General features: G+C 47.1%; 1 protein-coding gene across 3 annotated transcripts in view; it reads right to left on the bottom strand.

Moving 5' to 3' along the window:
• Positions 1-17,156, bottom strand: part of LOC121302240 (methylcytosine dioxygenase TET3-like) — a 55,549-nt gene that overhangs the window by 30,976 nt on the left and 7,417 nt on the right. For 2 of the 3 annotated variants that reach the window (XM_041232079.1, XM_041232078.1), the window contains exon 1: positions 5,471-6,136. The exons of the other annotated variant lie outside the window; for it this stretch is intronic. In XM_041232079.1, coding sequence (XP_041088013.1) covers positions 5,471-5,491 — 21 coding nt within the window. In that variant the 5' untranslated portion in view covers positions 5,492-6,136. Of the gene's footprint in view, positions 1-5,470; positions 6,137-17,156 lie in introns of those variants that run through there. 3 annotated transcript variants of the gene reach the window in all.

Genomic DNA, 17,156 nt, shown 5'->3' on the forward strand with positions numbered 1-17,156 from the left:
ATGTCTGTGATCGCGTCTGTGCGTGTTTGTAAGTACACGTATGTTTTAGCACTGTGACTGCAAAAAAGGGACGAAATGAACTAGAAGGGCTGGCGTTAGTCACTAGAACATTTTTACATTTTGTTTGTTTGTTGATTTATTTTTTCAGCCTGAATTTGGCTTTTGCATCCGGGGAAAGAAAGCTAGAAGGAAGTAAAGAAGGAGGGAACGAAGAAAGAAAGAAAAAAATGTGTAAACATACGTAAGGGAAATTATTTTCTTTTTTAGGTGGGGAGGGCATAGTTTGGGCGTACATTAATTTACTCAAAGATTCTGGTTAATTAACTAATTCATAATTGACGTTTAGATTCTTGGAAGGTAGCTTGCCACACTTTTGCCCTTATGGCAGTTGGAGACAAGGAATGCTTTTATTATTTTTACCAGTCACTAAGCAGTGTATCAACAACTGCTGCTGGAGAGTCACTTACAATAGGACCTTGGTTTTATGTCTCATCTAAAGGACAGTTAAGTGATTTGCTCAGGATCACACAAAGTGAGTCAATAGCTAAGCTGGGATTGAACCTGTAACCTTCTGGTAACAAGTCCCTTTCTTTAACCACTGGACCATCAAGACTCTTGGTGTTGGATGTGTTATTCCTGTGCTGGGACTCATCGGAAGCAGCTGTTTCACAGACATTGAAATCTCTTTTATACTAAAACTAATGAACTGAAGAGAACTAAAGAGGCCATCCAAAGCATTGCCAAAACTGCGAGGAGCCATACTGGACTGGATCGAAGTAATCAACAGATCTGATTCTCTACCGCTATCCATCTGAGCCCGTTCCATCGCTCCCCCTTTCCTCGCTCTCTCTTTCTCGTCCACTCCCCTGCTCTGTCTATCTCCTTTCGCTTTCCCTCTCTCACTTAATGTTCCCCACTCAATCTCTCTCTTGCCTTCTTTCCTTCTCCCTCTCCCCCTCGTTTTACTTCTCCCCCCTCCACTCTACCTCCCTCTCGCTCGTTTGCTGCCCTCTCTACCTCAGTGATGTAATGCCAGACGCGGTGACAGTAATTGCAGCCAAGGAATTCTCCCAGAATAACTACAGCCTCTCCAGCCTTGGATCAAGGCCAGTCAAAACACACACGTGTGTGCTGTACGGCAAAAACAAAAAACGTGTGTGTCTGTGTGCCGTCCCATCTGCGTGTGTCTGTGTGTGAATTAGGTCTGCAGTGCTAGCCAATGGTAAAAGCACAAAGAGTAGCAATACCTGGTTCAAGCAAAGTCGCGATACAGCACAGGCAAGCACAGGAAATCACGGGTTGACCGCGGTAGAAGCAGGATAAATACTTCAGCACGGTAACCGCATTGCAAAAGTACTCTGTGCAGATTACACATCAAAAAGATAAATAAGGGTGTGTGTTGTAATGAACTCAAATCCCAGCCCGTTGAAGTGAATGGAGAGGCGAGGGCTAGACGCGAACTGCAAACCACGCAAGGAGGAACGTCTCACTGTTCAATTAAAGAGCAAACTCTGTAGTCGAGAGGCAAGTACGGGTCTGATGCTGATGTCGGTGTAATTAACTCGTGAGCCTCTCAAAGGAGATCCATTGGAACGTGTTGGGGGACAGTCCACAAGGTCATGCCCCTCATCAATTCCCTGGCATTATTCAGTGCAGTCGAGGGGAAACGCAGCTAGATTAAGTTTACCCGCTTTTCCTCTGGGGAAATACAGTATTCATCCGCTACTCATTTAAGGAATACAGCATTTACTCACTCCTGCTTTCCTGTGATAAGTGAATCCTGGCTATACCAAAGGATAGACGTATTCCAATTTTGTTACATAAAGCGACCTGGGTGTATTTAATGATGGGCAGAATCTCTTCCGATTAATCTTTTATCCAACAAATCTGCTACACTGGGCATCTCTGCACACCCCTAGTGTCACCCTCGCCGCTGCCCAGTCTGGAACACCGCGATGGATAGTTCGTTTAGCACTACACCACTGATTCTGTTTGTCAGCCAGCAGGCACTCTGCCCGGGGGGAGGCACAGGGCATTCATCCCCGATACCAGACCTCTGTGTCAGACACCCCAGCCAGCCCAGCCCAGGGTCTCCAGGAGTGGATCACCTCATGGAAACAGAAAAGCAGAACTCCCCACTCTGAAATACCTCTTAGCACAGAACCATTGCAGTGCCATTGTAGCGCCACTGTCTGTCTGCATTGCCACTGAAGATTGCCCGGGATGAATGTAGTTAGCACGCTGTGGTACCATTCTCTCAATCCCAACTTCATCCCACTGTTGCTGCACTTGTGTTACCATTGACCCCTAGTGTAAAACCATTGCCATTGTAGTGACACTGTCTGTCTGCATTGCCACTGAAGATACTTAGGGAAGGGCGTAGTTAGCACAAGGTGATCTTATTCTATCAACTGCAGCCTCATTTCATTGCAGCTGCCTTTGTGCTACCATTACCTCTCATTAGAATCTGTCTCTGTCTGTCTGCATTGCCACTGAAGATCACCTGGGAAGGGCGTAGCTAGCACACTGTACTACCATTCCACCAATGGCAGCCTCACCCCATTGTAACTGCCATTTAGTGTCTCTTAGTGAGAACCATTGCCATAGCAGTGCCAGCATCTGTATGCATCTGTCTGCCTTGCCATTGAAGGTCAATTTGGAAAGGGTGTGCTGTAGCACACTGTGGTGCCATATCACTAGGGCGACTGATTTTCCGAATTTTTCCGAATTCAGGTGAATGCTTTTTTTAAAAATCTGGTAGAATTATTTAATGAAAAAATCGGGTGAAATTGGGTTGTTTTTTTTAAATATATAATCAAGAAAGAATAAATATTCAGAAACAAATCAGGTTTTATTTAGAAAGAAAGAAACAAATGCTTAAGCATAAGCACAAAGTCGTCGTCAACAGTTTAAACCATCCAGTGTATGTATATTTCCACACATTGGGGTATGCAAACTTTTGACGATATCTATCTCTCTCCCCTCTCTCTCCCCTCTCTCTCTCTCTCTCTCTTACACACATACTGTATATGGAGGCATTTCTCTGTTCCAATCCAGTTTTATTTTGTAGTGGAGTTGCAAGTATAATTGCACGCAGAACATACCGGAAAACTAAATAACTATAGAGAAACGATCGGCTGTTACATCTAACTGCTCTTGGCTTAAACACACACTCATGAAACAAATAAGAAAGGAAAGTGTGTAAAAAAACAACACCTTAAAGCTATATTGCTGTCATTTTTTAAATATATATATATATATATATATATATATATATATATATATATATATATATATATATATATATATAATCTTTTTAGATGCCGTACACATACCACCAATGACAGCCTCATCCCACTGTAAGTGACCTACCATTAACCTGCATTACAAAACCATGCACCATGCAAAATAATCCAGTAAAACAAGTCAAAATAAACTATTTTCAGTTCTGCCAGCATTGCTCATCTCCAGAATGTGAGCACACCTAGTCTAGTTTACACGCTGGTGCACATTCAAGACCCACTCCTTCTCCCCAAGCACCAGGATGGTATGTGTCAGACTGGATCATCTGGTTAGATAAGATCTTAACAGCACAGTAAAAACAAACATCACGGCAAAGCCAAACAAGACGTTTCAGATAACTGTATAAAATATACATGGGGCTGTAGTGCTGCATCGGGCTCTATTCACAAAACTTTAACTCATGAGTTGAAGAATGTTTTATTTTCAAACTCTTGTCTGGCAGTTTGAAATTTAAGAAACTGCTCCTTGTCGGTGTGAATCAAATGTTGGATAGTCCAGAAAAAAAAAGAACAAATACCCAATCATTTTTTAACCTCAATGCAGCAATTCCTCACACAGTCCAGGGGGAACTGAAAGCTCCCCACCCCCCTACCCCCCTTTCCACAGTGGCTTCACACTGAATTGGTTTCCAGTTGGCTACACTGACGACAGCATTTCATTTCCAGTAGCCCACGTAGAAACCGACTGTCGGAAACAACAGGCCACCGCACCCAACCTGAAAGTCAGCCACAGAATCTCTTACTTTCGTTGGGTGACTGCTGAGAACGTTCTGCACAGATCATGGCTAAAATCTTCCAATGCGATTGCAAATGTCGTAGCACAGGACTTCCTCTCGAGTTTTTGTGAATAAGTTTCTACACCTACGTCATTTATGCTACGTTGTATGGTATCAAAACAGCAAAGATATTCACACAGCTACCCTAAAGGGTTAATTCATAGTTTTCATTGTGTAGTATTTCACCCAAAACCAAAACACCTTACAAAAGTTTCCCATAGTAAAGCATAGCAAAGTGCGATAAAGAATAGTGAAAGCTTGGTAAAGCACAGGTAAGCATTGCAAAGAATTGCATGGTATGATAAAGCATATTAACAAACACACCAAACCTGGGTAAACTGAGGGAAATGTGCAGTAAAACCATGGGAAAAGCACAAGGGAAAACTGGAAAAATGCAGTGCAAAAATCCAGTGGTAAACTTTTATAGGCGTTCGTATTTTTATTGCAATAAAGAAACAACCTGTTCAGTTTTCAATAATTATCAATAACTGATAAACATTCAATAGTGCTGCATTTAGAAACAGCAAAAGAAACTTAATAAATTCAATGGCAAAAGTCCTTTTCAGTGTCTTCAAAGATTACACAGTTTTTAATAACCCAAAACCTGAAAACCTTATCTTTATTGGAAAAAAAAAAATCTACAGCAAACAAATCACTATTGACCTTAGATTCAAATCTCTGCATAAAAAGATTTTACAACCTATATTTGTTTAGCTTTGCCTTGCAACCTATTAAAGTAGTGACATCAGCATTACTTAATCAATCATTACGCATTGAATTCACCGAAATTAAAACCACAACTTTCACAAACAACAGGGTATTATTTTAAAGTGTGATGGTTTTTTTCTCTCTTTTTTTTTTGTTAATGTTAGCCCGTTTTCCACTTCGCTCTTTTAACTCAAGTGTGCCACGCTGGTTCTGAGTAATCACAGTCGTGGGGAAAGATTGCGTTTCATTTTCTGCTCTGACTGGTGCACAAGCGCACTGGCAGCCACGCTGTTTCTATTGATCCTAGAATCACATTGAGGCCAAGTGGCTTTTAAGGTGGCTTGCTCTCGGCAATTTCAAAAGCCTGTATCTCCTTTGCTTTTATATCCCAGCCCGACTGCTTTGCAGGGAGTGGAAGTTGCTCAATAAACCGTGACTTCTAGTTCTTGCCAAACAATCAGGCTTGCCGAGAAAGAAAGAAAGAAAGAAAGAAAGAAAGAAAGAAAGAAAGAAAGAAAGAAAGAAAGAAAGACTAGCTTATTTAAACCATAGCTACAAAATCCACAATCAGAATTCTACGGTCTAACTACAGCTGAAGAAGGCACCAGCGAAAACGACTGCCAACTTGATTCAGCCTCTTACAGCCTTATTAATAATATAAAACCGATTCAAATAATGTCTTACCCAAAACAGAGACAGCATCATAGCTCAACCTTGATACAATCCTGTGTCAAGCTGCTTTTCTTGCCATCCTCCGTGATAATTGGGTAACCCAGACTTGAAGGCTAAAATCCTGAACTCCTAACTAGGTACTTCCACTTTAGTATTCCTAACCCCTCAGACAGGCAGCCGGGAGGGGAGAGAGGTAGGAATACCGAAGTCTCTCACTGTGCAGCACAGAGAGATTGTCTGAGGGCCCTGGCTTGGTGTTCTCTCACTGGCTCTCGTTATATAGTGCTGTGTGATCATCACTGATTCACAGCTCTGCGGCTGAGTCTCTCATTACAGTAACACACAGAGGCTAACCGTCTAATGGAAGTTCGCTGGTGACAGTAAGAAAGCAAGCAAGCAAGAAAACCATGTGCTCTGGTGTGTGATGAATGACTCATCACACACATACACACACACACACACACACTCTCACACTCACACACACACGTGCACCTCCCTTCCTCCTTCAGTATCAGAGACCCAGACGTTCTCTTTATAGTTTAGTGAGGACTTTGTAGTAGGGAGTCTAATTCCACACTGGTGAAAAGTAGAAGGGAATAGAAACCTCACTTTTAGTTGTAATGAGAAATAACATAGATACACTGGCACACACTGAAACTCACACAAACACTTACAGAGATAGACAGACACACAAACAGACTCACACACACACACATTATATATATATATATATATATATATATAATATATATTATATATATATATATATATATATATATATATATATATATATATATATATATATATATATATAGACACACACACACATGTGTGCACTAGGAATTTAAAGAACTTCCGTTTTTGTGGCAGGCTGGCGAGTGGATAGAGGCCCAGAGACAGACTGCAGTTCAAAAAAATAACTGTTTTATTATAAATAAACAAAAATAAAGTGCACAAGGGCAAAATAACAGATACTCAAACACAAATAAAGCAAAAATAAAACTCACAAAAATAAAGGTTTCCAGGCTGGGCAATGCCTTCACTGGATTTAGAAAATTCAAAAACCCACAAAACAAACACCAACCTGCTTCCTCAGCTCCCTCCTCCCAAATGAGAAGCAGAGGCCTCCTTTTATATCAGGTGGCTGGGCGCTGATTGATCGTTAATCAACCTAATCAACTAATCAACCCCAGCCACCTGAACATAACCCCAGCCACCTAAACCCAGGCAGGCAGGGGAAGTTAACCCCATCCCTGCCAATTTAAAAGGGCAGAGCTTTGCTCTGCCACACACCTCCCCCCATGTACAACGTACACCGGCCGCAATCGGCCAACTCCCCCCTTCCCCCCCCCCCCCACCCTCCTCCCCCCAAGAGTCCAATTATGTCCCTTGGGTGGGCTGTTATGGTGGGTGGTGGTGGGCGGGGTTGATGTCGGAGCCCCCAAGCCTTCTTTGGTTGAGGGGGCCCCGAATGTCCAAGGTAGCATGGCGACGGCGGCCCGGCTCCCTCTGGTGGCGGAGGCGGCGACGGCGGCCCGGCTCCCTCTGGTGGCGGAGGCGGCGACGGCGGCCCGGCTCCCTCTGGTGGCGGAGGCGGCCGGCGGCCCCCTCTGGTGGCGGAGGCGGCGACGGCGGCCCGGCTCCCTCTGGTGGCGGAGGCGGCGACGGCGGCGGCCGGCTCCCTCTGGTGGCGGAGGCGGCGACGGCGGCCCGGCTCCCTCTGGTGGCGGAGGCGGCGGAGGCGGCCCGGCTCCCTCTGGTGGCGGAGGCGGCGGCGGCGGCCCGGCTCCCTCTGGCGGAGGCGGCGGCCCGGCCCCTCTGGTGGCGGAGGCGGCGACGGCGGCCCGGCTCCCTCTGGTGGCGGAGGCGGCGGCGGCGGCCCGGCTCCCTCTGGTGGCGGAGGCGGCGGCGGCGGCCCGGCTCCCTCTGGTGGCTCTGGGAGCGACGGCGGCTCCTCCTCCCTCTCTGGCTCTGGGAGCGACGGCAGATCCTCCTCCCTCTCTGGCTCTGGGAGCGACGGCAGCTCCTCCTCCCTCTCTGGCTCTGGGAGCGACGGCAGATCCTCCTCCCTCTCTGGCTCTGGGAGCGACGGCAGCTCCTCCTCCCTCTCTGGCTCTGGGAGCGACGGCGGCTCCTCCTCCCTCTCTGGCTCTGGGAGCGACGGCAGATCCTCCTCCCTCTCTGGCTCTGGGAGCGACAGCAGATCCTCCTCCCTCTCTGGCTCTGGGAGCGACGGCAGATCCTCCTCCCTCTCTGGGCTCTGGGAGCGACGGCAGATCCTCCTCCCTCTCTGGCTCTGGGAGCGACGGCAGATCCTCCTCCCTCTCTGGCTCTGGGAGCGACGGCAGATCCTCCTCCTCTCTCTCTCTGGGAGCTGGGAGCGACTCTGCAGCGACCTCCTCCCTCTCTGGCTCTGGGAGCGACGGCAGATCCTCCTCCCTCTCTGGCTCTGGGAGCGACGGCAGATCCTCCTCCCTCTCTGGCTCTGGGAGCGACGGCAGATCCTCCTCCCTCTCTGGCTCTGGGAGCGACGGCAGCTCCTCACCCCTCTCTGGCTCTGGGAGCGACGGCAGCTCCTCACCCCTCTCTGGCTCTGGGAGCGACGGCAGCTCCTCACCCCTCTCTGGCTCTGGGAGCGACGGCAGCTCCTCCACCCCCTCTCTGGCTCTGGGAGCGACGGCAGCTCCTCACCCCTCTCTGGCTCTGGGAGCGACGGCAGCTCCTCACCCCTCTCTGGCTCTGGAGCGACGGCAGCTCCCTCTCTGGCTCTGGGAGCGACGGCAGCTCCTCACCCCTCTCTGGCTCTGGGAGCGACGGCAGCTCCTCACCCCTCTCTGGCTCTGGGAGCGACGGCGGCTCCTCACCCCTCTCTGGCTCTGGGAGCGACGGCAGCTCCTCACCCCTCTCTGGGGGAGCGACGGCGGCTCCTCACCCCTCTCTGGCTCTGGGGACGACGGCGGCTCCTCACCCCCTCTCTGGCTCTGGGGACGACGGCGGCTCCTCACCCCTCTCTGGCTCTGGGAGCGACGGCAGCTCCTCACCCCTCTCTGGCTCTGGGGACGACGGCAGCTCCTCACCCCTCTCTGGCTCTGGGAGCGACGGCAGCTCCTCACCCCTCTCTGGCTCTGGGGACGACGGCAGCTCCTCACCCCTCTCTGGCTCTGGGGACGACGGCAGGCTCCTCACCCCTCTCTGGCTCTGGGAGCGACGGAGGCTCCTCACCCCTCCCTGGCTCTGGCTGGAGCGACGGCAGCTCCTCACCCCTCTCTGGCTCTGGGGAAGGCGGCTCACCCCTCTCTGGCTCTCGGGAAGGCGGCTCACCTCTCTTTATTGGAGTGACCGGTGGATCTCCCATGTCTACCGCCAGGTAATTAACCACCATGAGGGCAACCTCTGGGAAGGATATTGGGTGGTGTTGTTCCTCCCACTGTTCCCACCTCTCCCCATCTCGACGCCACAGCGTGTTGATAACTATGGGGAGATCGTGGACGAGGTCTGCCTCAGGGTGCATCAACCAGTCCCAGATCTCCTGGGACGGTGGTGAAGGTGGTGGTGCTGGAGGTAGTGGGGTGGCCCCTGATGCCCGGGGTGAACAAGGCAACTCTTCCTGGGCCTGGTTGTAGGGGCATCCTGCCCAGTTGTGGCCGTCCTCCTCACACCGGCCACACCAGTTTGCCGGTGGCACGTCTGGGCAGGACCGCCAACGATGGTCCTCCTTCCCGCACCAGGAACACCAGGGGAAGAGGCTGGCCGGGTCCTCCAGCGGTGGCTGCAGCAGCTTACATTTCTTCAGCTGCTGCTGCTTTTCCTGCCTTTGCCGCTGTCTGCTCTTCTTTCCCATTTTTTTTTTTTTTTTTTTTTTTTTTTTTCAAAAAAAAAAAATAATAATAATTATCCCAAAAATTCCACCAAACAAAACAAAAAATACTGCTCTGAGCCTCTAGGTGGCGCTATCCCACTTCTGACACCAAATGTGGCAGGCTGGCGAGTGGATAGAGGCCCAGAGACAGACTGCAGTTCAAAAAAATAACTGTTTTATTATAAATAAACAAAAATAAAGTGCACAAGGGCAAAATAACAGATACTCAAACACAAATAAAGCAAAAATAAAACTCACAAAAATAAAGTTTCCAGGCTGGGCAATGCCTTCACTGGATTTAGAAAATTCAAAAACCCACAAAACAAACACCAACCTGCTTCCTCAGCTCCCTTCTCCCAAATGAGAAGCTGAGGCCTCCTTTTATATCAGGTGGCTGGGCGCTGATTGATCGTTAATCAACCTAATCAACTAATCAACCCCAGCCACCTGAACATAATAAACCCAGGCAGGCAGGGGAAGTTAACCCCATCCCTGCCAATTTAAAAGGGCAGAGCTTTGCTCTGCCACAATGTTATATATATATATATATATATATATATATATATATATATATATATATATATATATATAATATATAATACAGATCGCTCAGTTGATGAAGGAAAACCTGAGCAGTCATTAGTCTGTGAGGGGGATATGAAAGTCGTGGTCAGCATAGCCTGTGTCACATTCAATAACAAATGTGTTGACCTATTAAAGTAGTGAAAGATGTTGCCGAGCCGGTGCAGTTATAGGAACTCTAACAGAGAGGTGTGTGTAACATGTGGGTCTGTTCTTGATAAATGCTGTTTAAGAGAAACAGGCTGTTTTTACTGATCAAGATCCTAAGTGATGCGCAGTGGAGCCGGTGACAGCACTGCCTCTCGTATCTCCACTGGCTCGCTTGACTCAGGCAGGAAACTGACAGGGAATTCCCCGAGCGACCATCATCTGCTTAATATGCTGCACTCTGCACACACACACACACACACAGCACAGAAACTCGAGACACACCCAGAGCACAGACACACACACACACACACACACACACACACACACACACACACACACACACACACACACACACACAGCACTAACACAGATACACAGAATAGAAACACACACACACACAGCACAGAAACTAGACACACCCACAGAGCACAGACACATACACACACATACAGAGCAGACACAGATACACACACACAGCACAGACACAGATACACACATACCCATACTCACCCACTGCATAGACACACACATAGCATATTCACAGCACAGAAACATGCATACATACACACAGCATAGACACACACACACACGATACACACGCAAACACATGCATGCAGAGTGTACACACACGCACACGCATGCAGAGCACAGACACACACATAGGATAGACACACACATGCTCACACCCATAGACACACACATAGACATATACACAGATACACACATGTAGACATATAGACATAGACACAAACACACAAACTGAGACACACATGCACATTGTCCCTGTATTGTCCCTGTATTATCACTTAGACCAGTGATAATGTTGCTAGCACTGACAAGATGCAAAGTCTTGTCTGGCACTCTTTTAAAGGACACAATATTCAAGTCGTTCTCACCCTGTTTGGAAGCGGAGGGCATTGCCTATTGCGCAAGCCACCTCCTCCCGCAACATTGCGGTTGATCTGTGCCAAAGTCACGGGCTTGCCGATGTTGAAATCACCACTGATTGTGCAATAAGTGTGATAAGGTCACGTTCAGGACAATGCTGACTGTGTTTGCAAGCTCTAGAGCTTCAGTGATGAAGCCAGTGAAGGTGTGGGTCAAGCTGGTCAATAAAGCTACTTCACAATTCTACAATGCCTTCATAGCGCAAAGTGAGCACACAGCGATGACAGACTCATACACGACTGAACTGAATTCTTTCTGGTTCAGCCAGTGGGAGATCTGCTTCATACTTCTGCTTAGTTTGGAGCAACTGGAGTGACAGACTTAGGGGTTTGTTTGATCAGCCTGCTTTCCTGGTATAGGTTGCTCAAATTGAGTAGACTAAACTGTATGAAACGAGTCGAAACACTGGTCTACTTGACTTGCTTACAGTATAGTATAGTATAGTTGTAGTATGGCGTGGCATATTTATTATACATATTATAGTAAATTATATTCTGGTACAATATGGTATATTACAGCAAAGTTTGGTATGGTATTATATAGTATAGTATAGTATAGTATAGCATGGTATGTTATGGTATAGTATGTTATGATATTATGTCACAGTACAGCAATTTGTGGTATGTGAATATATTACAGTACAGTGCATAGTTTTGTATGGTACTCTGTATAGTATAGTATAATATAGTACAGTTTAGTATAGTATAGTATATCCCTTGCTTGTGTTTGTCTATATCCAGAGCTGTTAGTTTGAAAATCCACTAATAATAAATAAAATACAAAACCCAGCACAGCCTGAAAGAATTTGAAATCTGCGACGGTGTCTTTATATCAAAGCAGATCTCTTGAAAAGCCGCTGTGTTTTTCTCTTTCCTCTGCATGAGCTGAGCCCCAGAGGGTGATATAATCAGGCAGGCCCCTCGGCTTCCTGTCGTTTGTCTGACAAGTTTTACAAGAAAGATTAAAGCCACTGTCAGTGCCAGCACCACCCACGATGCAGAACCACCTGAAAAAAACAATTATTGACGTACTCTGAGCATTACCGCTCCTCTGACCAAAAGTTAACAAACGTCAAAGAGCTAATGGTTCTTCAGGTGGCAGTCATTTTCAAGCCAGGCAGAATCAAGAACTGTAAAGAGAAATAAGAGTTTTTGGTTTCACGAGAATGAGAATGCCGTCGTCTGTCTGTGTGGCATTTAGATTCACCGAGACATCCCAGATTCTGCTACTGCCAATAACACACTGTAAACGCTGGGCTCCTGAGTGGCGCGTCCAGTAAAGGCACTCCACATGGACTGCAGGCTGCACCCCATAGTCTGGATGTCACTGGTTCAAGTCCAGGCTATTCCTCTGCTGACAGGCCAGGATATCCTCAGTTCACCATGCACCAGCAACCCCTGTGGTCAGGCTGAGCACCTGCAGGCTTGCCTGTAAGCTGCCCAGAGCTGTGCTGTCCTCTAATGCTGTAGCTCTGGGTTGGCTGCATGCCCCCCCCCCCCCCCCCCCCTTATAAAAGTTTACCACACTTTTTTTGAAAGGTACTTTTGCAGTTTTCACCCCTTGCTTTTCCCATGGTTATACTCTGCTTTACCATGGTGTGCCATGTTTATTATATGCTTTACCAGACCTCTCTGTGCTTTACAATGCTTGTCTATGCTTTACCATACCTCTCTGTGCTTCATAATGCTCCCCTATTCTTTACCATACCTCTATGTGCTTTACAATGCTTCCCTATGCGTTACCATATCATTGTGCATTAAAATGCTTCCCTATTCTTTACCAGACTTCTCTGTGCTTTACAATGCTTGCCTGTGCTTTACCAGACTTCTCTATGCTTTACAATGCTTCCCTATTCTTTACCATACCTCTCTGTGCTTTACAATGCTTGCCTATGCTTTACCATACCTCTCTGTGCTTTACAGTGCTTCCCTATGCTTTCCCTTACCTCTCTGTGCTTTACAATGCTTCCCTATGCTTTACCAGACCTCTCTGTGCTTTACAATGCTTCCCTGTGCTTTACCAGACCTCTCTGTGCTTTACAATGCTTCCCTATGCTTTACCAGACCTCTCTGTGCTTTACAATGCTTCCCTATGCTTTAACTTACTACGCTTTCACTCTGCATTATTACACTTTGCTGTGCTTTTGCTGTGGGAAACGTTTACTTTCTCTCTCTCTCTCTCTCTCTCTCTCTCTCTCTCTCTCTCTCTCTCTCTCTCTCTCTCTCTCTCTCACTGCTCTCTCTCTTTCCCTCTGCTCTCTCTCTATACCTCTCTGCTCTCTTTCTCTCTGTGCTCTCTCTCTCTCTCTCTTTCACTCTCTCTTCCTCCCCCTCTCCCCCTCTCTCTCATCCTTTTTAAGAGCGGTCTAGCGAAGGGGATCTGGTGTCTAATAACTCACGGCACGGCCTTCCCTGACACAACACACATGCAAGGCAGCATGCAGCGAACAACTCACGCAGGGAGAGAGAGAGAGAAAGAGGGAGAGCGAGACAAAGAGAGAGGGAGACAGGGGGAGGGGAGGAGAGGACGTCGAGGTGAAGAGGATAGAGAGCAAGAGGGTGGTTAAAAGAAAGAATGAAAGAAAGAAAGAAAGAAAGAAAGAAAGAAAGAAAGAAAGAAAGAAAGAAAGAAAGAAAGAAACTAAGTCAAGCAGACAAACGTTTTGGCGAGTGCCTGCTTCAGTACTCAACACACTGAGGCAAAACACAGCGCGATGAAGGAGGCACTAGCCAACACGTTCATCTACTGGATTTAGTCTCTTATAGTTTTTGCCTCAAGCTTTATTAAAACAAATAACTTACCCAAAATAGAACAAAGAAAAGAAAACGGGGGGGGGGGGGGACAAGAAGGAGAGAGGGGGAAAGGCAGAAAGACAGGCAGTTGAGGGCTCTGTTTTGTGGCTCTGTATTTTTTCCTGTCTCCCACCACCTTGGTTCAGGGGTAGTTTGTGCTGATTCTCTGTGAACACTGTCCTTGCTTCTCTCTCTGCAGCCCTGAGCCCTGGACCAATGCCAGTAACCCCCGCTCCCCACCCTACCCCCCCTCGTACAGCCAGATGGATCCCACAGGGGCCCTGCCCTGATTAGCTTCCCATATGTTATGCTCCGGAGCCTCTGAGTCTTAAAGCTACAGTAAGCTATTTTACAGTCATTTCAGTTTCCCCTACTTATACATGAACTGTAAATTTACCTTGCTTTACCGTGCTTTGTTTTGTTGTGTTTATCAATATGACAGCACAGTAAACAGACGGCAGTGTGGCTCTAGGGGTTAGAGCTGAGGAGGGACTGGGACAGAGGGAAGCAGTGTGGCTCTAGTGGTTAGAGCTGAGGGACTGGGAGGCAGGGAAGCAGTGGCTCTAGTGATTACAGCTGAGGGACTGGGAGGGAGGGAAGCAGTGTTGCTTTAGTTATGTAAGTACTGGAAGGGAGGGAGGGAAGCAGGGTAGCAGTTGTCGTACTTTATTTCCAGTATCCAAACACCATACAGTGCACCGCATGAAGAAATGTTGAACATCAGTAAGAACTTCCACACATCAAAGCAGTCCCTAATGAAGTCGAATTTCTGGAGTACTGAAGGAACCTGTAAGCCATTAGGCCGGGTTATTCGAAACACATTGCAATTAACAACCTGGTAATGCATGCGGACGGCATTTGGCCAGTAGCTGGGATTTGGAAGAGCTGCCAAGCTCATCACAGAGGGACGGAAACAAGTTTGATCTGCGCCGCCAACAGGATCCAGATTCCCCTGCTCACCCCACATGAGCTCCTCACACACGGAACAACAGAATAAGAGGAGGGGTTTGGAGACAAGAAGAGTCAGTTTGGCCCCTCCAGGCTCCCTCCCATCCCTTATAAGAGTGCTCTGCAGTATTTTTGTCCTTGCTTTTCCCTTGGTGGCACCATTATTGCAGATGCATATTCAGCAGCTCCTATTAAAATGCATCGCCAAATACAACCTGTACTTGAATTACACTGAGCGTCTGGATAGCAAAGCTGTGGTTTGCATGCAGTCCATAATTTACCCTGGTTTGCCATGTTTATTAATATGCTCTACCAGACCTCACTATTCTTTACGATGCTAATCCCCTCCTTTACCATGCTACCACTGTGCTGTATTACACTTAGCTTTTTACTGTGGGAGCCACGTTGATGTTGTGCTCTTGTAATGAGTGGCTCCCAGCCTTTCAGCTATGTTAAAGCTGAAATGCTAAAAGTGTACAATGTTTAAATGTTCATGAAATTGAAGGGAAGGTCGCTGATGGCAATGCCACTGTCTAAGCACTTTTCAGAACGTCTAAGCTCTGACCCTTGTACCCTGTAGCTGGTCTTGCACATTGGGCTGCCATATGACTCCATGTACACTAGACTAGGACAGTTTGAGACACTTCAGGCTTTTCAACTCACTTTGCAATGCATTCTGGTACTGTTTAAGGTAGCTTTCACAGCAGGACTACACTTACCAGAAGGTATTGGGGTGTGAGTTGAAAAGCCTGATCTGTCCTAGTGGTATTTGCACATCAGTGTGTGATCCCAACTGTACCCATTGACACACACTTTTCCATGATCTTGAACTATGTAGCATTAACTTCTATGGGAAAAACATTCTAACCGTTCTCCCCGAACACAGATTCACTTTGTGTCTTTGCTAGAACAGGACTAGTGTTACCCATGGAGGATAACCATCTGTTTATCCTCCAATCTCATACAGCTCTCTTTTCACCAGAGAACCAAGACACCAAACGATAGGTAGGTTGTCAAGCGTTTTCAAAACAGACCAAAAACCTGCTTGGCATTGATCCTTTTGGAATAAAACACAAACCAAAACATCAAACGCCAGTCAAACGACTACCAGCGAAAAAAATCTCAGAACATCTGCAGCTGGAAATAAGACAGACTGAAAGTGAAAATCAGTAGGAGAGAAACATAATGCTCCATCAGCTTCGGGCACTAAAGCACTTTCAGTTTTTATTCAGTGCGGAGGGGTGCTCAGGGTTATGATGCATGTGTAAGCAGCTGCGAGTCAAGTCAAGGCTACACTTTTAAATCACTAATCTTCCAAAGACAGAAAAAAACCCTGTATGATCCTGTGAGAATGTGAGCATACAGGCTAACACGAGGGCTTTAGGACCCAGTGGAATCACGGGGAGTACTACTGCCCACAGTAGTGGGATACCGTGGGAAGGAATGCTGGTTTTGTTAATAAATTGGTTGAGGGCAGTTGGTTAGCTTGGCAGGGCTAGTTAAATAGTTTTATATCTGATAATGACACAGTCCTTGACAAGTGAATTAAGTCTATCCAAGAGAACCTGTGCTTTACTACCCATTCTCCTTGCTGAGACTTGAATGAACCTGCTTGCAGAGGGAGGGGAGGGCAGTCACTGGAACAGCATAGTGCTTTACTACCCATTCTCCACGCTGAGACCTGAATGAACCTGCTTGCAGAGGGAGGGAGGGCAGTCACTGGAACAGCACAGGGTTTGTGGCGGTGGACACACAGCTGAATACTGAGAACACGCTGGTACAGCTCTAACCAGACTCCACACAAGACTGCAAGATCTGTCTGAGTGACTATAAATATTTTATCATCTAACATTTCCATTTCGAGAATGGCTCCTGATTTATTTAAAAGGTTTAAACATTAATATGTGATAAAGGCTTAGAAACTTCTCTGTGCTTTCTCCCAATACCCCACATTGCACAAGCTTTAGACATTATTAGTGTTGCAGTCTAGACAATTCGGCACATCAATGAAGGTTAATGCACACTGATCTCTCATGCATTCCCTGACCACAAGCTCTGCAATGGCAGAAGGGACACTACAATGACAGCGCAAGGGTTCTAAACTAAGGGGCAATGGCAGGACTGGGCCAGCTACAATGGGAAGGAGCTGCCATTGCTAGAATGGTACCATGCTGTGCTTACTACACCCTTTTCAAATTATCTTAAATGGTAATGCAGGCAAACAGTGGCTCTGCAATGATAATGCAATGATACACATTGCACAAGACTGAACAGCTCCCTCCCTCCCTCACCCCCCTGAGAGAAAGGGTGCTTCCTCCAATCCAGGGCAGGCATGGAGACTAAACTGCTCTCACCCTCACCCCCTAAAGAAAGGGTGCTCCCTCCAGTCCAGGGCAGGCATGTGCTAGCCCTGCTTTTT

Source organism: Polyodon spathula, chromosome 29 (genome assembly GCF_017654505.1).
Source record: "Polyodon spathula isolate WHYD16114869_AA chromosome 29, ASM1765450v1, whole genome shotgun sequence".
NCBI classification, from domain to species: Eukaryota; Metazoa; Chordata; class Actinopteri; order Acipenseriformes; family Polyodontidae; genus Polyodon; species Polyodon spathula.